The sequence below is a fragment of the Mustelus asterias genome, chromosome 28 (assembly GCF_964213995.1).
Source record: "Mustelus asterias chromosome 28, sMusAst1.hap1.1, whole genome shotgun sequence".
NCBI lineage: Eukaryota > Metazoa > Chordata > Chondrichthyes > Carcharhiniformes > Triakidae > Mustelus > Mustelus asterias.
In genome coordinates this window covers 10787169-10813537 of record NC_135828.1, presented here as the reverse complement: position 1 = coordinate 10813537, position 26369 = coordinate 10787169, and the positions used below count along the sequence as shown (strand labels likewise).

At 46.2% G+C, this 26369-nt stretch overlaps 1 protein-coding gene across 1 annotated transcript in view; it reads left to right on the top strand.

Annotated features, from left to right (window-relative positions):
• The first annotated feature begins 1921 nt into the window (after positions 1 to 1921).
• Positions 1922 to 26369, top strand: part of zcchc24 (zinc finger, CCHC domain containing 24) — a 221902-nt gene continuing 197454 nt past the window's right edge. Inside the window, exons 1-2 of the mRNA XM_078199274.1 lie at positions 1922 to 1930; positions 2763 to 2963. Coding sequence (XP_078055400.1) covers positions 1922 to 1930; positions 2763 to 2963 — 210 coding nt within the window. The remainder of the gene's footprint in view (positions 1931 to 2762; positions 2964 to 26369) is intronic.

The window sequence follows — 26369 nt, the reverse complement described above, 5'->3', positions numbered from 1 at the left end:
TGATTCTAACTCAAGAGGTGAGTGCGACTGCGCTTGCAAAATAAATGAAGCAATGAAGGGGAAAGGTCTGAGTGTAATTTTTAGGAGATATTAAGAGAGATGCAGCAGTGTAGCTGCTAGCTGGCCTTTGGGTGGACTGGAGTGAGAGGCATTGACATTGGAGGAGGATAGGATCAGAAATGGGCCCTGAATTCCATGCTACCCGTTGTTGAGCTAAGGGTACGCTTAGGAATGTACTGACGTGCACAGAATTTCTCCCCAGTATGATAGCAGCAGTTTATCCTGTTGTCTTATTCCTGAACTATTTCCCTCAATTCACGGTGGCACAGTGGTGCCTCACAGCGCCAGGGACCTGGGTTCGATTCTGGCCTCGGGTGACTGTGCGGAGTCTGCACGTTCTCCCCGTGTCTGGGTGGGTTTCCTCCAGGTGCTCCGGTTTCCTCCCACAGTCCAAAGATGTGCGGGTTAGGTTGATTGGCCATGTTAGATTGCCCCTTTGTGCCAGGGGGATTAGCAGGGTAAATATGTGGGATAGCAGGGATGGGGATTGTTGTGGGTGGAGGCTTGAATGGCCTCCTTCTGCATTGTCGGGATTCTCTGAATTCTGGCAATGCGGCTAAGTCCTTAAAATGGTCACACGGATTCACAGCTGTGTGGGGCCGCACAGCCTCTTTAGTGGGCGCACGGGAAAAAAACTTGTCAACCAGCTGGTCCGTTGCCCTTTTAAGAAAAGTGCAAGTTTGAGGACCAAAAGAGACATTGCTTAAGGAAGCCGAGACGTCTCTGATATGGATTGGGGACGACGACAGGAGAATCTGGGCTGCGTGTGAAGACAGTTTGCAGTGTGAACTCGCCTCCCCTGTAACTGTGCACACTTGCTTGTGGGGAGCCCTTCATTACCAGGGTGGGAGTTTGGGGGGGGGGGGGAATTAGGCTTTGCTCTCTCTGGCATTTAACACATTGGTGCTCAGAAAAGTACAACCAGCAGACATCTCCCATTCTGAGTGGAGAGATTTAAAAGCACCATCTTGGTTCTCTGCACCTTAAGTGTTATGCAATAAGATTAGTGAGGTTCTTGTGCCCTGACTGATTTACAGAGGGTTCCTATAAAGCATAGCTCCACTCAGTGTGAACGCACAAGGCTTCAGTGGGTCATGGAATCAAGAAACATCGCCTCCTTTCCCTCAATTTAAAGAATATCTAATTATTTCCCTAGCCCTGGTCTATCCAACCTGCGTGAGGATTGGATTAATCTAACCTTGTAGAAGGAGGATCTCAAAACCACTACCCACAATCAGGGGAGAATGTTCAACCTTTTAACTGTCCCGTCAACCCCAAAACAAAAGCAGTGACCAGGGTGCAGAGGGTTAAATACCCCTGACCTTTCTGACAGGTCGCTTTATTTGAATTCACTCCGGATACTACAAAGCGGTCTTGTAAACATGACAGCTGGATTTAACGCGCGAATGGCTGTCTCGTTTTAAAAATACCACGGCGTGGCAGACACATTGGGGTGGGTAAGGATAGAGGGGAGAGACACACAAAGCAAGTTACAGTCTCCAACTCAATAAACCCACATCCCAACCTGGTGCAAACGAGACCAACGTGAGATGCTCGGCGCCCCCTTCTTGCATACACAATCCACATTGGATTTTGGGTTGGCCAACTTGGGGAAGTGAAAGTGTGGGATGTGGAGTCGGGATTCCTTCTGAAGCTTCCTTCCCCCTTCCGCCCCTCCTTCATCCATATTCATTTTCTCTCCTGTGTGAAAATGCACTTGGCAGATCCAAGTCTGACGCCTCCACCCTCTTGTAGCTACAGAGTGGACAAGAGTGGTAAATAACAACCCCTCTCCACACCCTCCACCCTAAAAAAAACAAGTCAAGGTGTCACATCTTCTTGAAGAGCAGTTTGAGAAATTATGCTCCTGGTAACCCATTCTCTGGGACATTTGCCACTTACACTGTAGGGATCCTATGGTCTTATCACTGTAACACTTTTGTAACAATAATACCCCAATGTGAGGACTTCTGTTCCAAAACATAGAGTCATAGAGGTTTACAGCATGGAAACAGGCCCTTCGGCCCAACTTGTCCATGCCGCCCCATTTTTAAAAAAACCCCTAAGCTAGTCTCGATTGCCCGCATTTGGCCCATATCCCTCTATACCCATCTTACCCATATAACTGTCTAAATGCTTTTTAAAAGACAAAATTGTACCCACCTCTGCGACTACCTCTGACAGCTTGTTCCAGACACTCACCACCTTCGGTGTGAAAAAAACTGGCCCTCTGGACCCTTTTGTATCTCTCCCCTCTCACCTTAAACCTCTGCCCTCTAGTTTTAGACACCCCTACCTTTAGGAAAAGATATTGACTATCTAGCTGATCTGTGCCCCTCATTGTTTTATAGACCTCTATAAGATCATCCCTCAGCCTCCTACGCTCCTATGTTGAAATAAGAGTGAAAATCCGTACAATTGTTGATCTAGCACACGTTACACTGGCATGGAATGTGAGCATTGGGGAGGAGGTTATACTTCTAATGTCCAGGGATACAGCAGATAGAAATTCACTCCCGAGGACAGGCTAGATTTTATTGTGATGGGCTATTTTGTAAACTCATGCTTGCTTGGCTGCTCAGTTCTGAACATGTGAATCGCAGGGATCAGTCTGACCGCTGCTTTCACTGAAGGCTACACGTTTTTTTTTGCAACAGTTATGACTATATGGCGCAAGTAACCGAATTTGATCCGTTTCCTAGGCCATCACCGGCGGCTTGTACAAGAACGCTTCTCCCTATGGTTCCTTGAGCAATATCGTGGACGGACTGAGTTCACTGACAGACCATTTCTCGGATCTATCGCTGTCGGCAGAACCTCGCAAGCCTGGCAAAAGACCCCCTCCCAACTACTTGTGCCACCTCTGCTTCAACAAAGGGCATTACATCAAGGACTGTCCCCAGGTAAGAGCCATCTGAACTTTGCCAGAGATGCGAGAACAAAAGGCGAGACGGGCTGAATAATGTAGATGATCGCTGAGGCACTCACCAGCAGCATTGAAGGGGAATTGTACTCCCACTTCTCCAGTCATTGTTGATGGATTTTCTTTTAACATAAGTGTGAATAACAGCAGCAAGTGAAATATTTGATATGCTTAAATTATTGGACGAATTTAAAATATCTGCAAAGTAAGTTCTAATATTGAAAAGATGTGTGTGTGTGTATTCTTAGAGTACAGCTGAATCCACAACCTTCAACAAAAGAATAGTATGAACAATGAAGGATTAAATCAGCAGCTCTGTAGTATTTCAGATGGTTAGTGTTTGCTGGCCTGGCTCCATCACTGTGCTTTAAGAAATAGATGGAAAAGTTGGTTCTGTTTGCCCTCAATTATTACACTGCAAAAGAGTCAACACAGGAGTTTCTGAACTGAACGTTAGCACAGCCTGAAAGGCACATTTCTTCTTGGCCAGAGTCTTGTCCAAATACTAATCATCATTTGAGCTACAATTTCTGCTGTAATGGGAGTCAAAAGTGCATCAATGTACCAATTTGTCCATTCCAAATGAGTTTCCAGACTCCCCATTCATTCTGCATTATTTAGTGTACACTGACTGGGTGAGAGTTGCATATATGTATCGCAGTTTTCAGAAAGCCACAATAACCGTGGGCCCCAACTCTCGTAGGGAAATTGATGGGGGATTGTGGAATTTGCGGGAATGGAATTAGATTTATCCAGTCATTGGAAATTCGGTGACTGTCACAGTTAAAGCACTTTATTGCCCTTGTTTGAAATCAATGTCATGGTGAACTCGCATGGTTGCACAATTGACGCCAAACCATTATTGCACAAGTGTGTTAAAGGCGATTTCATCTCGAGTGATTGTTGTTGCTGATAATAGTCATTGTCCTTCAGTGACAACTGCAGATTATATTGGCTGTTACGGAGCAAGACTGGAATTGTTCTGACTTTTTGCACGGGTATTTGTGTCTCCTGAAAAGACCTTGCCAATTTTCCCATTTAGAATGATTCTGCATTCTTGAATAAGACATTGGTTTGGAGGTGGTCAGAGATCAGTGAAGGGAAATGCTTGAGTTGTGTCTCATTCTGCAGGAGGTCTGGACAAACAGGCCGCCCATCTGAAGTGTAATAAAATCCAGATGCTTGATTTCAAATCCGCAGAGACTCCCCCCTTCAAGGGTTGGCGTTCTATCTCTCCTCTTCCTGCCTCCCACCCTTCAGAGCTGAAACAGTCTAAGGGACAGAGTCCAGGCACCTCAAAACTGGTATTGCCTTTTAGAGTCTAGATCAAGCACTACAGCATGGAAAGAATCCAGAGAATTGTACTTTTAATCATTCAAATGCTTAGAGTCAAACCAGTTTTTGGTCTCTGTCAACAGAGTTTAATTACAGCTGTAATATAGTTACATGAAATTAAATGTTTAATTTGGTTAAAACACTGAGTAAATGCAATGTACGATCTTCACAATAGTAATCTGCATATAATCTAGTTAACATCCTATTTAGCAGTTATAATATTTACCCATCAAGTTTCCTATTTAACTGGAATGTGACTTAAATCGAAAAGTGCACAGATTGACATTCAGATTGTCTGTTGCACATGCTTAGAACAAAGGAAAATGATTGTGCTCATTGGAGGCCAATCATCTCAGTCCCAGGACGTCACTGCAGTAGTTCCTCGGGGTAGTATCCGAGGCTCAGCCATCTTCAGCTGCTTCATCAATTACCTTCCCTCCATCATAAGGCCAGAAGTGGGGATGTTTGCTGATGACTGCACAATGTTCATCATTCATGTCTCTTCAGGTATCGAAACCGCCTGAAGCTAAATGCAGCAAGACCTGGACAACATTCAGACTTGGGCTGATAAGTGGCTAGAAATATTTGTGCCAGGCAATGACCACCCCTAACGAGGGAGAATCTAACCATTGATCCTTAACATTCAATGATATTATCATCACTGAATTCCCCACTGTCAACATTCTGGGAGTTACCATTGATCAGAAACTGAACTGACCGGCAATATAAATCTTGTGGCTACAAGAGCAGGGCAGTGTCTGGGAGTCCTGGGGTGAGTAATGCACATCCTGACTCTCCGATGATGGTCTGCCATCTACAAGGCACAAGTCAGGAGTGTGATAGAGTACTCTCCACATGCCTGTATGAGTGCAGCTCCAACAACACTCAAGAGACTACACCATCCAAGACAAAATGGCCCGCTTCATTGGCATGCCATTCACCACCCAATGCACAGTGTGTACCAGTTACAAGGTGCACTGCAGGAACACACCAAGGGTCCTTTGAAAGCACCTTCCAAACGCGTGACATCTACCACCTAGAAGAACAATGGTAGTATATGCATGGGAACACCATCACTGTAAGCTTCCCTCCAAGCCACTCACCATCCTGAGTTGGAAATATATCGACCGTTCCTTCACTGTCGCAGAGTTAAAATCCTGAAACTCCCTCCCTAACAGCACTGAATGTACCTACACCACATGGACTGCAGCGGCTCAGAAAGGCAGCTCACCACCACCTTCTCGAGGGCAATAAATGCTGGCCTAGTCAACAATGCCCATATCACCTGAATGAAAAAAAAGCACAATGTTTAGATGCCCATCTATTAACTAGATTGACCACTTAACAATATGTTGCAGTCTAATGTTTGCCATCACACCTGTAATTTAATTTACCACTTATAATTTCAACTCCAGTGTTTGTTTAATTACCATCTTAAGTTCACTTTAAAAGCAACAAATGTTTCCACCCATTTCAGAATGACTGCACCTTGTGCTTTGTGACATTAGCTGGCAATAGTCTTTGTCCTATTACCTGCTAAATGTGTCTCCATGAAAACCTATTGATGTCAATTAGTTGCCAACATTGAAACTAATTTTTAGATCTGATGGCCCTTCTGTCCATCACATTTAGCATGAAAGCCCATGGATTTAATACATGCACAACAATGCTTTTTTATGATGACGCCTCAGATATGAATGTTACACAAGTTCACAAATTGTTTAGTTTTCCTATTAAAGTTGAAGTAATTGTCCCGGCACAGTGGTTAGCACTGCTGCCTCACAGCTCCAGGGACCTGGGTTCGATTCCCAGCTTGGGTCACTATCCGTGTGGAATTTGCACATTCTCCATGTGTCTGCATGGGTGCTCCGGTTTCCAAAGTCCAAAGATGTGCGGGTTAGATGCATTGGCGGTGCTAAATTGCCCCTTAGTGTCCCGGGATGCACAGGTTAAAGGGATTAGTCAGGTAAATATGTGGGGTTACGTTGATAAGGCCTGGGTGGGATTCTTGTCAGTGCAGACTCAATGGGCCAAATGGCCACCTTCTGCACTGTAGTGATTCTATAATTCTATGAATATTTGCAATAAACGTTTAAAACAGGAGCCAGAGTAAGCCATTTGAGACTGCTCTGCTATTCAACATCATCCTGGCTCTATCTCTACACCATACTGCTGCACCCTCCCCATACCTCATACAACAATCCTGCTATCCCAGGAATCATTCTGGTGAAACTTCGCTGAATTCCCTCTATGGCAAATATATCCTTACTTTGATAAGCAGACCAAAATTGCCTTTAGTAGACTAGCGGTACCCTAATGCATTGCTTATGGGTGTTCAAGAATTTAGAGTGTGGTTGCAATATTTACATAGAAACGTAGAAACTAGAAGCAGGAGGAGGCCATTCGGCCCTTCGAGCCTGCCCCGCCATTCATTTTGATCATGGCTGATCATCGGATTCAATATCCTGATCCTCCCACTTCCTCCCATTTCCCTTTAGCCCTTTATCCCCTAGAACTATATCTACTTTCTTCTTGAAATCAGACAACATTTTGGCCTCGACTACGTTCTGTGGTAGTGAATTCCACACATTCACCACCCTCTGGGTGAAGAAATTTCTCCTCACCTCAGTTCTAAAGGTTTACCCCTTATCCTCAAACTATGATCCCCATCTGTGGACTCCCCCATCATTGGGAACATTCTTTGTGAATCTATCCTGTCTAACCCGGTTAGAATTGATATGTTTATTTATGTATTTATCTGCAATATTTATGTGTTTATCTGCCTGGTCCCTATGAGACAAGACTCCTGGATTCTCTCTGGACCAAGGATCTTACAACAAAGCTGTTGAGCTCATTGTTTTTTTATTTGTTCATGGGATGTGGGCATCGTTGGCTATGCCAGCGTTTATTGCTCATCTCTAATTGCCTTTGAGAAGATGGTGGCGAGCTGTCTTATTGAACTTGTACACCCACAATGCTGTTAGGAAGTGAGTTCTAGAGTTTTGACCCAGCGATAGTGAGGGAACAGCGATATAGTTCCAAATAACAAAGAAGAACAAAGAAAATTACAGCACAAGAACAGGCCCTTTGGCCCTCCAAGCTTGCACCAACCATGCTGCCCAACTGAACTAAAACTCCCTACCCTTCTGGGAACCATATCCCTCTATTCCCATCCTATTCATTTATTTGTCGAGATGCCCCTTAAAAGTAACCATCGTATCTGCTTCCACTACCTCCCCCAGCAGTGAATTCCAGGCACCCACCACCCTCTGTGTAAAAAAAACTTGCCTCGTACATCTCCTTTAAACCTTGCTCTTCGCACCTTAAACCTGTGCCCCCTAGTAATTGACTCTTTCACCCTGGGAAAAAGCTTCTGACTATCCACTCTGTCCATGCCCCTCATAATCTTGTAGACTTCTATCAGGTCGCCCCTCAACCTCCGTCATTCCAGTGAGAACAAACCAAGTTCCTCCAACCTCTCGTTATAGCTAATGCCCTCCATACCAGGCAACTTCCTGGTAAATCTTTTCTGTACCCTCTCCAAACCCTCCACATCCTTCTGGTAGTATGGCGACCAGAATTGAACACTATACTCCAAGTGCACCTAACTAAGGCTCTATAAAGCTGCAACATAACTTGCCAATTTTTAAACTCAATACCTCGGCCGATGAAGGCAAGCATGCCGTATGCCTTCTTGACTACCTTCTCCACCTGCGTTGCCACTTTCAGTGACCTGTGTACCTGTACACCCAGATCCCTTTGCCTATCAATACTCTTAAGGGATCTGCCATTTACTGTATATTTCCTATTTGTATTACACCTTCCAAAATGCATTATCTCACATTTGTCCAGATTATACTCCATCTGCCATTTCTCCGCCCAAGTCTTCAGCCGATCTATATCCTGCTGTATCCTCTGGCCCTCATCGCTATCCGCAAATCCACCAACCTTTGTGTCATCCGCAAACTTACTAATCAAGCCAGTTACATTTTCCTCCAAATCATTTATTTATATATATATATATATATATATGTTTATTACAAACAGCAAAAGTCCCAGCACTGATCCCTGAGGAACGCCACTAGTCACAGCCCTCCATTCAGAAACGCACCCTTCTCTGCCCTTCTCCTTCTTGGTGGTCGAGGTTTAGAAGGTGCTGCCAAAGCGGCCTTGGTTGATGCAGTGCATCTTTTAGATGGTACATGCTGCTGCCACTGTGTGTCAGTGGTGGAGGGAGTGAATATTTAAGGTTGTGGATGGAGTGCCAGTCAAGCGGGCTGCTTTATCCTGGATGTTGGCATGGTTAACTTCAGTTGTTCTGCACATTGCTTGCTTAGGGAGAAACCAGGTTATCTCGAGGTCAGTCAGGTACATCTTTTTAAGATGTACCGTTCATTTGAGAGGTAATGTATCGTACAAGGTATGACTGTACAGTCTGGGCATTTGTAATGCTCTATCTTGACAACAGAAAAGGTGAAGGTTAATGGCAACATATGTACTTTCTGTATCGCCTGAGTATCTGTAGGCCAAGACCAAGATCTCCTCTGGTCCACTGACTGACTTCGGTTGAATGGTTCTAGGATGTTACAGTTGGACCTTAGTGTGGTTATGCAAGAAAGAATAATGGAGAAAATTGAACATTGTCCCTGCTTTGCACTACATTGGACGCTGCAGATGTACAGGGTGGGGATTGGAGTGGAGACTGGTATGATGTTCCCTTTGGCCATATATCATAGCAACACTTACTGCTAAGGCTCACACAGGAATGAATGCCACTTTGAGGTAAATGAGCACTGTACCCTCAACATGAAGCGTTAAGGTAGCACAGTGGTTAGCACTGCTGCCCCACAGGTCCAGGGACCCGGGTTCGATTTCTGGCTTGGGTCACTGTCTGAGTGGAGTTTGCATGTTCTCCCCATGTCTGCGTGGGTTTCCTCCTCCCACAGTCCAAAGGTGTGTGGTTTAGGTGCGTTGGCCATGTTAAATTGACCCTTTGTGTCCTGGGATGCGTAGGTTAGAGGGATAAGTGGAGTAAATGTGTGGAGTTACGGGGATAGGGCCTGGGTGGGATTGTTGTCGGTGCAGACCCGATGGGCCGAATGGCCTCCTTCTGCACTGTAGGGATTCTATGATTATTTCATTTAATTTAGCTGGGGAGGAGAAGAGATTGAACAAGATTTTTTTTCCTAATGCTGTTACATTTCCACAACCGCGTCAGTGACAGAAATGCACCATTTGTTTGCCCGACCTTCTGGCTTTCTTTCAATGATAGAACACAGAGTAAAAAGTGGTAGGTCAGGCAAGTGGATAGAACAGCAGCCAATTGCCAGTCTCTACTCCATGGAATTGTGAATCTCTGCTAATTGGAAGATTCCAGGAAAACCAAGTGGTATTATTATTCCTACTACTAATTCCAGCATTCTAGATCTCCAGGCATGGTGTTCCAATTACAGTTCGGGTAGTGAACTTTCTTGACACCTATCTATGATGCAAGTCGTTAAGGAAGGCAGGTTGGTTGATCCAACAGTTGAACTTTCCTTCAGCAACCCACCATCCGGCACGTCCTTCTATGACCTTCGGGACTGGACATTTCCCAAGCAGAGGAATGACGGAGGCAAATGTACCTGGCTATTTCATGATCTCCTATCCTGTCACAAGAACCATCTTTACTTCATCGCGTGGGTCCAAAGCTTTAAGCAGGAATTTTTTAGTGTAACTCTCAGCCTTTCTCCATCGTTGTTTCTTGAGGACTTTATTATCTCATTCAGTATGGTTGGATCACTGTCTGGTAACTGTAGGTTCCGCACAGTGTTGCCTATTGATAGTGTACCTCGGCTGTGAATGAAAAGCAACCCTCTGACTTTCAATTCTCTCCTTCCCCCCCGGTTGTCAAGGAAATACACAAAAGGACAACAGTTCCTGGTAACAATTAGCAAAGCTGGTGTGTAAAAGTTGGACCAAATCCACCAAAGTAAATATAATGCTCTAACTTCACAAGGAATCCAAGACTGTGATCCAATGCCAGTTTTGGGGCTCCCATTCATCCATCTGTGATTTTGCTTTGATCAAATACTCTGAAGTAATCTAAAATCCACAGTAGGTTGGGGGTGGGGGAGGAGGGGAGATGTTAGAGTGAGAAGCTTCAAAAATAAAAATACACCAAGAATGTTTTTTTTCAGATATGGGGATTTGATTCACTCAACACTATAGCCATCTTTTACTTTTCACCCGACCTGAGTAGATTACTCCATAATGTCAACCCTTTTTCCGTTTACTTGAAGACAATCGGCAGTGAACGTACATTCACCATTGGTGAAAATGGTGACAAACTCTCCTCCATAGCAACTGGAACTTGGGAATAAAATACTTAATGGCACCGAATTTGGATTTCAAGTTTGATTAAGTGGGGCCCTTTGCTGACTGCAATTTCATTCTTGTTTCGGTGTCACATTTTGTTTTATAATACTGTTGTGAAGGAAGTTGGGACGCTTTATTACACTAGGAGTCCATAGATCATTTAGTCACTAAGATCGAGACACTCCATTCAGCTGCTTCAGCCACTTCCCTCCCTTCCCCTAGCACAACGGACCAAACTTTCCATAACCTTGCCTTAACCCTGAACTTGCATCTTTCTCCAGTCCCTCACCTATCTCGCCTCATGGGTCCTCTGCACCATGGTCATCTTGACCATGAGACCCGCATCTTATTCCCTCGACTCTATTCTCCTCAAATTGTTGACCATCCAATTTCTCTTCTCTTTAGCTGATATCATTAATAGTTCTTGATCTTTCATGTCTACTTACTGCCTTCTCAAGAGAAACTCACCCGTGAACATGCTATCCATGCAAACTATCACCCTGTCTCCAACCCCTTCTTTCTTTCCAAAATCCTTGAGCCTGTTGTCGCCTTCCAAATCCATGCCCATCTTTCCCACAACTCCATGTTTGAATTCCTCCAATCCCATTTCCTGCCGCAATACTGAAATGGCTCTTGTCAATGGTACCTAGCCATAGCCCATGAGGCATCATAGACATCTCTCTGTTAGAGAGAGGCAATTGGTTATATAGTTTGAGAGGCACTACGCCACACAAATGCTTGGGGCAAGGGAGGGAGGAATCCCTTCATTAACTAGCACATCTGGTACAGGGATTGAATCCACACTGTTGATGTCAGTCAGTTGCAACTGAGCTAACCAATCCCACCCCCACCTTGTCAAAGTCATAACTAACATCATGTGTGACTGTGAATGTGGTATACTGTCCCACCTCATCCTTCTCAACCTGTCTGCCGCCTTTGACACCACCCTCCTCCATTACCTCCCCTCCACTGCCCAGTTGGCTGGGATTGGCCTCACCTGGTTCCATTCTTATCTGTCCTTTGATAGCTCGAGAATCATCTGCCTTGGCTTCTCTTCCTGCTCCCCGACAGCTACCTCTGGTATTCCCCAAGAGTCTATCCTGGGACCCTTCCATTTTTCACCTACTATATTTCTCCTGATGACACTTGCCTGTAAACATAATGTCAGTTCCCATTGGCATGTGGACAAAATCCAGCCTTATCACAGCTCTACTTCTCTCAACCCTTGCTGAAGTATTTTGTGGCTTGTTAGCCATCCTGGCTCTCGCGCTCTGTCTCTCTCGCACACACACACTCTCGCACACTCACACTCTCTCGCACACTCACTCTCTCTCTTGCATGCTCTCTCTCTCTCTCTCGCACACTCTCTCTCTCTCTCGCACACTCTCTCTCTCTCTCACACTCACTCTCTCTCTCTCACACTCTCTCTCTCGCACACTCACTCTCTCTCTTACACACTCTCTCTCTCTCTCACACTCACTCTCGCACACTCACTCTCTCTCTCTCTCTTGCATGCTCTCTCTCTCTCTTGCACACACTCTCTCTCTCTCACACTCTCTCTCTCGCACACTCACTCTCTCTCTCTCTCTCTTGCATACTCTCTCTCTCTCTCTCTCACACACACACACTCTCCCCTCCTTTTAGGCTGCTCCTTCAAACCTACTTCCAAACTTCGTGATCTATCTTGCGTGTCTCTGCATCAAATCCATGTTTGATAACACCAGTGAAGCTTTACTATGTTAAAGATGCTATATAAATGCAAATCGTTGTAATTTACGGGGTATCTGGTTGTGGTACTGAACTAATAACCCAGAGTTTGAGTTCAAATCCCACCATGATAAATGATCTAATTCAGTTCAATAAATGTGGCAACTAATAGGCTGTGAAAGATGCTGCTCGTTCCAAAAACCCAATGGTCCACTGGTGCTTTTTTGGTACCTCCACAACGTGACCTACATGTGATTTCTACTGCATGTTATGTGGCTTAACCGTTAAATAAATTGCTGGCTTTTAAAAAAAAAACTAGGAAAGAGAAGCATTGAATGCAGCCTTGTTTGAATTGCCTACCCCTCAGGAAAAAAGAAACAGTTAACATCTGCTCAGTGTGCTTTAGAATCTGGAGCAGGAATCTCCAAACTGTGGGATGGAAGCCACACCGTCTTAGCAATCTGGCTCATGTAACCCAACTAACTCAGTCCTATCAGTACTTACAGTTCTTACACCCCTTGTCTGAATTTCATGGGGCTGGAGTTTTGGGAGGGTTGTGTTAAGTCAAGTTGTCTCATTGATGGATGAATGCCGAGCCAGTCCGCAGAATCTGCACTTTGACATTTGTATTGATGAACAGAATTGTGGGTTTAATCTATAATTAGCCCCCAGAGCTCCATGCCAGGCATTATTGTGGTGCAAAGTGCTTGGACAACTCGTGTCTAATGTATTTCCAGGATATTCACTAACTTTCTCAATTTGTGGCATGCGGGGATTTGATTGCAGTTTTTAATTCTTTTTGAGCCATTATTCCTTTTTTATTCACATTGTTTTTCTTGCAGCATGTACCGTTGATGGGTTAATCTAAATAAATAAGGCCAAGAGCAAACGGGGACGGCACGGTGGCACAGTGGTTAGCACCGCTGCCTCACAGCGCCAGGGACCCGGGTTCGATTCCGGCCTCGGGTCACTGTCTGTGTGGAGTTTGCACGTTCTCCCCGTGTCTGCGTGGGTTTCCTCCCACACTCCAAAGATGTGCGGGTTAGGTTGATTGGCCGTGTTAAATTGACCCTAGTGTCAGGGGATTAGTGGGGTAAATATGTGGGGTTAGAAGCATCGGGCCTGGGGGGGATTGTGGTCAGTGCAGACTTGATGGGCTGAATGGCCTCCTCTGTAGGGATTCTATGAAAGAGGCACAGATGACTTTCTCTTGATCCGCTGCCCAGTCTGCTGTGTAATTGGATCTCTGTAGATGACAAGAGTTCATCTGTTTCATAATCTTCCCTTCACTTTTTGGGATGACTTTTTGATTTGATTTGATTTATTATTGTTACATGTATTAGCATACAGTGAAAAGTATTGTTTCTTGAGCGCTGTACAGACGATGCATACCGTTCATAGAGAAGGAAACGAGAGAGTGCAGAATGTAGTGTTACAGTCATAGCTAGGATGTTAAGATATTGCATTAAAGCATTGTTAGAGAGTTTAAAGTTAAAGTAAAGTTTATTTATTAGTCACAAGTAAGGCTTACATTAACACTGCAGTGAAGTTACTGTGAAATTCCCTTAGTCGCCACAATCCGGCACCTATTCGGGTCAATGCACCTAACCAGCACGTCTTTTAGAATGTGGGAGGAAACCGGAGCACCCAGAGGAAACCCACGCAGACACGGGGAGAACGTGCAAACGCCATACAGATAATGACCCAAGGCCGGAATCGAACCCGGGTCTCTGGCGTTGTGAAGCAGTAGTTCTAACCACCGTGCCGCCCCAGTTAGAATAAAGTTTTAGAACCATAGAATCAGAGTAAAAGAGCGAATTAGAAGGTATGCTGGGCACAGCTTGCAAGAAGTCGCCTCGCTCCAGCGCCACCTTGAGACTTTCCCCTTCACAGGATGGCTTGGTTGGTGTTGGAACCTTGGGGGTAAATCTACAACTCGCCTTTCAAGGACAATGTATTGTGACCACTTGGCTATGGCATCCACTTCGCTGTACATAAAATGCAGCCAGCAAACTACTATCAGTCCATCATACCTATTATCTGGAACTGCCGCAGACTTGCTTCTATCTGTGTACGTCTAATTCTCCATTCATTACCTCCCCGTGTTTTCTGGCCGTGGAGGTGACTCGCCATTGGACACCAGTGTGGTCTATTGATTTGTGTTGCTCACCGGCCCCACCACCAGGGTACTGCCATGGGTGGGTGGGGGTGGGGGGACGGGACTGCCTTCGATGGGACTGGAAGCTCCCGCCGGCGGGCAGGGCCAGAAAGTCCTGTCCTTCATGTTGTTTTGACGAAACAGGACAGGTGAAAGACTATGGGAAGGGTCAAGGAGGGATCTAACTTGGGGAGAACCATTGCAGTGTACTGTTGAGTCACTCTTCCTCAGGACTGTAGTGGAATCCCACAGTAAGATCCTGGATGAATCACCAAAGATGTGCAAGTGAGCATGGATTGGCCATGCTAAATTGTCCCTTTAATGTCCCAAGATGTGTAGGTGAGGGGGATTAGGAGGGTAAGTATGTGGGGCTACGTGAGATGGGGTGTGGGTGGGATGCCCCTTCCGAGAGTTGGTGCAGACTCGATGGGCCAAATGGCCTCCTCCTGCATAGTAGGGATTCTGTGATCTATGCTGATAATGGCAGTGGTTGACCAAGCCAAGTGAAATTTCCGCTCCTTTTCAAGTAACACTATTGGATCTTTTAATGCCCATCTAAATGTTGGAAATCACTCAAAGGTCAGAATCTCTGACACTGCAGCACACCCTCTGGGCACTGAAATGTTATCTTGTGGGCCCGAAACTCAACCCTCAGGTTTGAGGTGAAAATCCTGGGTTCAGCTGACACTATACTCTTCGGCTGAATATTACGAGTAAATATTCAAGGCCCCGCATTGTCTTCCGGGCCTCCTATCTAGCCATCAGATAATGCTTTTCCAATTCCCCATCCACTTCAGTGGCAAATTGTAGGGTTGTTCTCTTTCTGACTTACATTGGCTGTCTGCAGTACTGGTACAAATTCGCCCCCAGTATTGGTCCAGATTTAAGATCATGATGCCAAAGAAAAGGTCTTGGCGTGTGACGTAGACCTGACTTCAACTAAATCCACCCAGCAATGGTGGCACAGTGGTTAAGCAGTGCTGCCTCACAGCTCCAGGGACCTGGGTTCGATTCCCGGCTTGGGTCACTTGCCTGTGCGGAATGTGCACATTCTCCCAGCGTCTGCGTGGGTTTTCTCCGGGTGCTCCGGTTTCCTCCCACAGTCCAAAGATGTGCGCACAATAAGTAGTCTCACAACCACCGGGTTAAAGTCCAACAGGTTTATTTGGTAGTACAAGCTTTCGGAGCGCCGTTGGACTTTAACCTGGTGTTGTGAGACTACTTACTATGCCTACCCCAGTCCAATACCGGCAACTCCACATCAAAGATGTGCGGGTTAGGTTGATTGGCCGTGCTAAATTGCCCCTTAATGTCCCGGGATGAATAGGATAGAGGAACTAGTGGGGTAAATGTGTGGGGTGACGGCGATAGGGCCTGGGCGGGATTGTGGTCGGTGCAGACTGGATGGGCCGAATGGCCTCCTTCTGCACTGTAGGGATTCTATGATTCAATGGTGGGATCGAGGTGGCTAGGGGAAGCTATGAATTTAAACGCTGCCCAATTTTGCAGCCAGTGGAGGCTAAGGGAGTGTGAGGTGAGGTGTAAATCAGATACCTAACCCAAAAGCTGTTTCCATTCCGTTGAGGTTAAAATCAGGGCCAGAGGATGGTTGATGTTTTCTCCTCTCGTTTCATGCACACCATAGCAGTTCTGAATAATAATGTCAAGACCAGTCATATGATGTAATAAAGATCTCTGCCCCTGAGCTTTGGCCAAGCCACAATTGTGGCACTGATCATGCACAACTGTCACATAATCCTCAGCATGACACACTCAACCACTGGCTTCGATCAAGGACACGATCCCCAAATTGCACCTAAAAATATCCCGGGAAACCCTTTATGAAAAACGGGATTTATTCAGCCTCGCTGAACCAAAGGCTAAATGTGAATGGGCAGAATCCTGGATTGTGACGCCCCAAATAAGAGCAAAAGCTGAATACCGAGGGAATATCTCCACATCGCTCCGAGCCGTAATCCTCTTGGCATTTTCTCAGCAGCTTCATTGGTGCACAGGTGCATCATAGATGTGGCTTCTAAATGGTTACAGAATTAGAGTCATAGAGGTTTACAGCATGGAAAACAGGCTCTTCGGCCCAACTTGTCCATGCCGCCTTTTTTTAAAAACCCCAAAGCTAATCCCAATTGCCCGCATTTGGCCCATATCCCTCTAGACCCATCGTACCCATGTAACTATCTAAATGCTTTTTAAAAGATAACATTGTACCCGCCTCTACTACTACCTCTGGCAGCTCGTTCCAGACACTCAGCACCCTCTGTGTGAAAAAATTGCCCCTCTGGACACTTTTGTATCTCTCCTCTCTCACCTTAAACCTATGCCCTCTCGTTTTAGATTCCTCTACCTTTGGAAAAAGATATTGACTATATAGCTGATCTATGCCTCTCATTATTTTATAGACCTCTATAAGGTCACCCCACAGCCTCCTACGCTCCAGAGAAAAAAGTCCCAATCTATTCAGCCTCTCCTTATAACTCAATCCATCAAGTCCCGGTCGCATCCTAGTAAATCTTTTCTGCACTCTTTCTAGTTTAATAATATCCTTTCTATAACAGGGTGACCAGAATTGCACACAGTATTCCAAGTGTGGCCTTACCAATGTCTTGTACAACTTCAACAAGACGTCCCAACTCCTGTATTCAATGTTCTGACCGATGAAACCAAGCATGCCGAATGCCTTCTTCACCACTCTGTCCACCTGTGACTCCACTTTCAAGGAGCTATGAACATGTACCCCTAGATCTCTTTGTTCTGTAACTCTCCCCAACGCCCTACCATTAACTGTGAGTACGTCCTGCCCTGGTTCAATCTACCAAAATGCATCACCTCGCATTTGTCTAAATTAAACTCCATCTGCCATTCGTCAGCCCACTGGCCCAATTGATCAAGATCCCGTTGCAATTGGAGATAACTTTCTTCACTGTCCACTATGCCACCAATCTTGGTGTCATCTGCAAACTTACTAACCATGCCCCCTATATTCTCATCCAAATCATTGATATAAATGACAAATAACAGTGGGCCCAGCACTGATCCCTGAGGCACACCACTGGTCACAGGCCTCCAGTTTGAAAAACAACTCTCTATAACCGCCCTCTGGCTTCTGTCAAGAAGCCAATTTTGTATCCATTTAGATACCTCACCCTGGATCCCGTGAGATTTAACTTCATGCAATTGAAGGTGTGTGTCTATCCAATTACAGACACATCGGCATCTGTTACACCTTTCATAGAAACATTGAAGATAGGAGCAGGAGAAGGCCATTTGGCCCTTCGAGCCTGCTCTGCCATTACGATATTGGCTGATCATCCAACTCAATAGCCTAATCCTGCTTTCTCCCCATAACCTTTGATTCCATTCGCTCCAAGTGCCATATCCAGCCGCCTCTTGAAGACATTCAATGTTTTGGCACCAACTACTTCCTGTAGTAATGAATTCCACAGGCTCACCACTCTTTGGGTGAAGAAATGTCTCCTCACCTCAGTCCTAAATGATCTAACCCGAATCCTCTTGCTCCAAAAGCCCAGTCCGATCTGGTTTAAAAACCCATGTCAACTCCTGCATTGCCATGTACTCTTTGGACACTACTTTAGCTGTTTGATTTTTTTTTTCTGAATATCTTTGGCTCATATTGGTTTTAAGCAGCAGCCAAATATTCTCTCACCCCCCAACCAGTAAGTGAAATGGTGCACTCAGAAATAACTTATTTTTGAGGTTTGAAAAAGTTGGATTCAGAGCCCAGTTCTACAGTGCCTGCATTCAGAAGAATCTGACCCGTAAACACATGCTCGCAGGATTTGCAGCTCGGGCTGTTTTTGTACTCCTCGCGGTATTGTGTTACAAACTGGGCACATGTACTGAGGATTCCTTAACCATGAGCAAAACTTTGAATCATCAGCCTCGAAAGGCACTAAACGAGTAGGAAAAATTCCAGAGGTCTTTAAGACACTAAGTGGAATAGAAAAGGTTAGTCCAGAACAGCGCTAGTGTGAAGGGAGCAGAAGCTGTTGGGAAAGGCATTTTGGCGAAAGCTGTGTCAGGGTTGATGTTGCACGTGGGCAGATGTTGCAGCGATTGATGTTCGGAATGGTCCTCCAGGCCGCGTCGTGGTGCTTGAATGATGAAGGGGCCATCAGTTTCTGAGGAGGGGGCCAAATGGTCTCTCCCCTTCATCATTGCTTCTGTAGTCTCTAAAGGACAAGTTTGTCCTTTAAAGACTACAAGGGGCCTTGAGAGAAATCTTTGTATCCTCGCTGGGCTACAGGGGAGGTCCCAGAGGATTGGAGAATAGCCAATGTTGTCCCTTTGTTTAAGAAGGGTAGCAAGAATAATCCAGGTAATTATAGGCCGGTGAGCCTTTCATCAGTGGCAGAGAAATTATTGGAGAGGATTCTTCGAGACAGGATTTATTCCCACTTGGAAATAAGTGGACGTATTAGTGAGAGGCAACATGGTTTTGTGAAGGGGAGGTCGTGTCTCACGAACTTGATCGAGTTTTTCGAGGAAGTGACGAAGATGATTGATGAGGGTAGGGCAGTGGATGTTGTCTACATGGACTTCAGTAAGGCCTTTGACAAGGTCCCTCATGGCAGACTGGTGCAGAAGGTGAAGTCGCATAGGATCAGAGGTGAGCTGGCAAGGTGGATACAAAACTGGCTCGGTCAAAGAAGACAGAGGGTAACAGTGGAAGGGTGCGTTTCTGAATGGAGGGCTGTGACTAGTGGCATTCCTCAGGAATCAGTGCTGGGACCTTTGCTGTTTGTAATATATATAAATGATTTGGAGGAAAATGTAATTGGTTTGATTAGGAAGTTTGCAGATGACACAAAGGTTGTTGGATTTGCGGATAGCGATGAGGACCATCAGAGGATACAGCAGGATATAGATCAGTTGGAGACTTGGGCGCAGAGATGGCAGATGGAGTTTAATCTGGACAAATGTGAGGTAATGCATTTTGGAAGGTCTAATACAGATACGAAATATACAATAAATGGCAGAACCCTTAAGAGTATTGACAGGCAAAGGGATCTGGGTGTACAGGTACACAGGTCACTGAAAGTGGCAATGCAGGTGGAGAAGGTAGTCAAGAAGGCATACGGCATGCCTGCCTTCATCAGCTGGGGCATTGAGTTTAAAAATTGGCAAGTCATGTTGCAGCTTTATAGAACCTTGGTTAGGCCGCACTTGGAATATAGTGTTCAATTCTGGTCGCCACACTACCAGAAAGATGTGGAGGCTTTGGAGAGGGTACAGAAAAGATTTACCAGGATGTTGCCTGGTATGGAGAGCATTAGCTATGAGGAGAGGTTGGAGAAACTTGGTTTGTTCTCACTGGAGCGCCGGGGGTTGAGGGGCGACCTGATAGAAGTCTACAAGATTATGAAGGGCATGGACAGAGTGGATGGTCAGAAGCTTTTTCCCAGGGGGGGGAAGAGTCAATTACTAGGGGGCACAGGTTTAAGGTGCGAGGGGCAAGGTTTAAAAGAGATGTACGAGGCAGATTTTTTACACAGAGAGTAGTAGGTGCCTGGAACTCGTTGCTGGGGGAGGTAGTGGAAGCGGATACGGTAGTGACATTTAAGGGGCGTCTGGATAAATACATGGGAATGGAGGGTATGGTCCCCGGAAGGGTAGAGGGTTTTAGTTCAGTCGGGCAGCATGGTCGGTGCAGGCTTGGAGGGCCGTAGGGCCTGTTCCTGTGCTGTAATGTTCTTTGTTCTTTGTTGTTTGGCAAGGGGCGGCACGGTGGCACAGTGGTTAGCTCTGCTGCCTCACAGCACCAGGGGTCTGGGTTCGATTTCTGCCTTGGGTCACTGTCTGTGGGGAGTTTGCACATTCTCCCCGTGTCTGCGTGGGTTTCCTCCGGGTGCTCCAATTTCCTTCCACAGTCCAAAGATGTGTGGGTTAGGTGGATTGGCCATGATAAATTGTCCCTTAGTGTCAGGGGGACTAGCTAGGGTAAATACATGGAGTTATGGGGATAGGGCCTGGGTGGGATCATTGTCGGTGCAGGCTCGATGGGCCGAATGGCCTCCTTTTGCACTGTAGAGATTCTATGATTCTAATTCTACTCATCTCCTGCTTTACGGCCCAGTCTAAGTTCAAAGCCCAATAGGTGGGAGCTGAAAGACGGGCAGAAATTCTGCTCAAAGTTGTAATCTGGAGATCAATTCTTTGTCCACTCAATGCTTTGGTCTGTAACAGAGGTCAACTGGTTGCTCAGTTATATCGATAGATTTGAACAAAGCAATCAATTGCTGGCTGGCTTTAAATTGTGGATGTTTATGGTCGGTGATAGTTGATGTTAAAAGCTTGATATTATGTACACTATGGTGCTTTACTATTATTGCCTTGTTTTTAAAAGTGTAACAAATGTGTGATAATCCGGACTCGGGTCACTGTCTGTGTGGAGTTTACACATTGAATAGAATGAATAGAAACCCTACAGTGCAGAAGGAGGCCATTCAGCCCATCGAGTCTGCACCGACCACAATCCCACCCAGGCCCTATCCCCACATATTTACCCGCTAATCCCTCTAACCTACGCATCTCAGGACTCTAAGGGGCAATTTTTAACCTGGCCAATCAACCTAACCCGCACATCTTTGGACTGTGGGAGGAAACCGGAGCACCCGGAGGAAACCCACGCAGACACGAGGAGAATGTGCAAACTCCACACAGACAGTGACCTGAGCCGGGCATCGAACCCGGGACCCTGGAGCTGTGAAGCAGCAGTGCTAACCACTGTGCTACCGTGCCGCCCCATTCTCCACATGTCTGCGTGGGTTTCCTCCGGGTGCCCCAGTTTCCTCCCACACTCCAAAGATGTGCGGATTTAGTGGATTGGCCATGGTAAATTGTCCTTTAGTGTCCAGATGTGTAGGTTGGATGGATTAGCCATGCTAAATTGCCCCTTAGTGTCCCAAGGTGTGTAGGTTAGGGGGATTAGAGCGGTAAATATGTGGGATTACAGGGATAAGGCAGGGGGGTAGGCCTGGGTAAGATGCTCTATCGGAGAGTTAGAGCAGACTCGATGGGCCAAATGGCCTCCTCCTGCACTGTTGGAATTCTATGATAATCAACGTCACAGTTAAAATACTGTGATGTAATTTGTTTAGCCAAAATTTCTGCTTCTGATCGCGATTCAGTGTCTTCTGCTGAAAGTGGAGGTCGGGCGGTGTCAGGGCTGGGCTCAACTGTGGTGTCTTTTTGCCTTGGTCCAGGTGACCCTCACGCCCCCATGCCCATCTGCAAATACCAGCCACTTGGAGACAGCGTAAGTGGGCCACCAACAGCTGTGGAAACAAATTCCAGCAAAAGTCACCTGAGATTCAGCCTCAGTCTCAACTTAAACGTTACCACATGACAAAATGTAAAAAATAGGAGCAGGAGTAGGCCTTGGGCCTGCTCCACCATTCAGAATGATCATGGCTGATTCTTTATCTCAATGCCATGCTCTCACTCTCTCCCCAATATCCCTGACACCTTTGGTGTCTAGAAATCTATCCATTTCCTTCTTGAATATATTCAGTGACCTGGCCTCCACAATCTTCTGTGGTAAAGAATTCCACACGTTCACCATCCTCTGAGGGAAGACATTTCTCCTCATCTCAGTGATAAATGACCCTCTATCCTGAAACTGTGCCATCTTGTTGTTCTTAGCAATGTGAGGGCAAAGTAGCCCACTTAATTGGCATCCCATCCATAAACATTCACTTCTTCCATCACTGACGCACAGTGGCAACCATGTGTACTATCTACAAGGTGCACTGCAGGAATTCACCTGGGTTCCTTAGGCAGCATCTTCCAAACCCATGGCTGCTACCATCTCAAATCACAAGGGCAATTGATGGATGAGAACACCACCACCACCTGCAAGTTCCCCTCCAAGCCACTCACCATCCTGACTTGGAAATATATCGGCCATTCTTTCACTGTCACTGGGTCAAAATCCTGGAACTCCCTCCCTAACAGCACTGTGGGCTTACCTACACCACAGGGACTGCAGCGAGTCGAGAAGGCAGCTCACCACCACTTTCTCGAGGGCAGTTAGGGATGGGTAATGCGTGCTGGCCCAGCCAGCGAAGCCCACATCCCTTGGATGAATTTTTAAAAACTTATTCCGTTCAAGGTATTAATATAAACAGATGTCCCTGTACGATTTGCAGCATCTCAATCATCTTCAGTGCAATGAAACCAGTTCACCACAGGTTAAATGCATTGGCCCAACTAAGTCTGTGGCTTCATTCACCCAGATCAGTTAGTTTTAATACCCATCATAATGTTTAGGTATTCATTGGATTTTGATTGTTTGATTTATTATTGTCACATGTATTTGTATGCAGTGAAAAGCATTGTTTCTTGCGCGTTATACAGACAACGCATACTGTTCAAAGAGTACATAGGCAAGAAAGAAAGGAGAGGTTGCAGAATGTAGTGTTACAGTCATAGCTAAAGTGCAGAGAAACATCATGACAGGCCCATTCAAAAGTCTGACAGCAGCAGGGAAGAAGCTGTTCTTGAGTCGGTTGGTACGTGACCACAGACTTTTGTATCTTTTTCCCGACAGAAGAAGGTGGAAGAGAGAATGTCCGGGGTGAGTGGGGTCCTTAATTACGCTGGCTGCTTTTCCGAGGCAGCGGGAAGTTGTAGACAGAGTCAATGGATGGGAGGCTGGTTTGCGTGATGGACTGGGCATCGTTCACCACCCTTTTGTAGTTTCTTGCGGTCTTGGTCAGAGCAGGAGCCACACCAAGCTGTGATCCAACCGGAGAGGATGCTTCTGTTGCGTTGCTGTTAGACCATAGATTTTCAAATTAGGGTTTACAAGGGAGAGTCTGGGGGGGGAGGGTCTTGGAGGGGAAGGGAAGTTGGGTGTCCTCAATGACATCAATGTTCCAGTCCACCTGTAATCAGATTGATTTCTGAACCTACAAGCCCATTAACACTGGGATGATAAATACATTTGCTGCACAGAAGATGCTCTTTATCCTTTCTGCTTTGGTTGAATTGGGGTAAAACTCCCAACATGGCAGAAGATTGGCCTGCTGCAAAGACATGACTCCAACCCGGCCAATATTTGTGTTGGCGCAACTGATGGAAAGTTGCCGCGTAGTGTAACATTTTGAAGTTTCCCCGCTGTATCCAATGGATGGTGGTCGTGCCCCCCCCACCCCCCCCCCCCACTACCACCACCGGGCCTCAACCTGCCTCACTTCCTTGCAACAAGTCACCAGAGCGAGGGGAGAAGGTGCTGGCCCTTCTGTTGGAAGCTGAGCCAAAGCTGTTGGAGTGAGGGCTTTGGGATTGCGTTTCAATGAGTATCGTGAGCAGAAAGAAATGTGGTGTTATTGCCCATTATATTAACCTGGAGCAGCTCCAGCACCAAGGCGCCTCATTGGGCAGGTCTGGCTGAAGGCGCTGGAGCCAAGCTGAAGTGTGATTTAGTGACAATGTGCCGTAAATTTCACTCAGAATTTATGTCATGGGGGTAATAAATTCAAAACAAAATAGCAGGGCAGCACAGATTTAGCACAGAGAAGCTTTTAACTTTGAACAACTTTGTGCCCCTGCCCTGGAGCTATATGTAACGTGGCAACTGCTGGGTTGTGGAGATATCAGGAACACTGCTCTAGACTGTAGTATGCTAGATTAGATAACATTGTGGACCTGCTCCTTGGAGATGGGGGCAGGGTGAACCTTTTCCTCAGGAGATTGAGAGAGTGAGGAGGAATCCAGGCTAGAGTAACTCGTACATGGTTTGTGGAAGGAAAGGATTTTCCTTACTCCATGTTTCTGTGAAAAGGCTCCGTCACTGTTCCAACGAGTCCTCTTGTGATATCACAATAATTTGAAGTGAAACACAGTGTGTTATAAAACCATGGCTCTTGTGCGCGGCACAGTGGTTAGCTCTGCTGCCTCACAGCACCAGGGATCCGGGTACCCGCAGACTTCACAGTAACTTCATAAGCCTACTTGTGACACTAATAAATAAACTTTGAGTGTGAATATTGGACATTTTAGTACCTATCTGGAGATTTGATCACAAAATCTAGACTGACGCCCCAGTGTCCACTGGGGAAAGCTCCCTTACTATCCTTTAATATATTTCCATGGAATCTTTGTTCCAGCTGCTTGGTGAGGCAAAGAGCTCCTTGATATACAGTCGCATCTTACATCCAACAATGGCTATATTTGACAATGACAGGTGGCACGGCGGCACAGTGGTTAGCTCTACTGCCTCACAGCGCCAGGGACCCGGGTTCGATTCCCGGCTTGGGTCACTGTGCAGGGTCTGCACGTTCTCCCCGTGTCTGCGTGGGTTTCCTCCGGGTGCTCCGGTTTCCTCCCACGGTCCGAAAGACGTGCTGGTTAGGTGCATTGGCCGTGCTAAATTCTCCCTCAGTGTACCCGAACAGGTGCCGGAGTGTGGCGACTCGGGGATCTTCACAGTAACTTCAATGCAGTGTAAATGTAAGCCTACTTGCGACAAATAAAGAAACTTTATTTCAAAATATAAAGTGCTTTGAGACACCCAGTGGTCATGAAAGAGCTGTCTAAATGCAAGTCTGACTTCAGTCTGAAAGATGGTATCTCCGACAGAGTGGACCTCTGGCAATGTGGCACACCCTCAGTACTCCAATGCAAGCATCAGCCTGGAACGTAAGCTCAAATCCCTCTCTAGTGGAGCTTGAATCCACAACCTTTCTAACTCAGGAGTGCTACCAACCAATTCGCAGCCAATACCTTATGAATGCATAAAGGAACAGTTTGTGTCAGTTACCAGCGACGCCAACTGGGATGAGATGCCTTGGCGTTGCTGAAAAGGCCCACCGACAGCAGCTACACAAACAGGGCCAGGTCTTTGATCACTTTGATGCCAGGTTTTGTTTAATTCAAGCTGGTCTGTTACAAATTGGCGTGAGTAACTGAGGAGTTAGCGACAGGGGGATGGCAGTTCATCTGCTCACACACGGAGGGTTGTTTTGGGGAAGGGTTTTGTCCAATGATCAGCGTTAAGCAGACTTTTGGTCTTTGATAAGTTGTGAAGTGAGTGTAAGCGTCAGAAAAGGATTGTCATGGACTGATTAAATTCCAGGTATTAAGTGGCATCTGGGAGCACACCACCTTACTGGAATTAATGGGTGGCACAGTGGTTAGCACTGCTGCCTCACAGCGCCAGGGACCCGGGTTCGATTCCGGCCTCGGGTAACTGTTTCTGTGGAGTTTACACTTTCTCCCCCATGTCTACATGGATTTCCTTCAGTTTCCTCCCACACTCCAAAGATGTGCGGGTTAGGTGGATTGACCATGATAAATTGCCCCTTAGTGTCAGAGGGAACTAGCAAGGTAAATGTGTGGGGTTACGGGGATAGGGCCTGGGTGGGATTGTGGTCAGTGCAGACTCGATGGGCCGAATGGCCTCCTTCTGTACTGTAGGGATTCTATGATTTCTATGATTGAGGGATAAATATTGGCCAGGACAAGGGAGGATAATGAGAGTGGCATCTTGTAACAAACAATATGCTAATTACCTAAATTAATGATCTTTCTTATTTGGAACTCCTCTATTGTTCTTCTGCATAATGCCATGGGATCTTTCCCGTCCACCAACTGGGGTGGCCTCAGTTCAGTGTCTCGTCTGAGAGGTGACAGACACCCCAGACAGTGTAGTCCTCCCTCAGCACTGCACTGGAGTGTCAGCCTGGCGTTTTCCGCACAAGGCCTGGGGTAGGAATTGAACCCAGTGTAAATACAGTGAAGTGTCCAGGTGCTTTACAGGAGCGTTACGTAAAAAAAGGATTCAAGGAA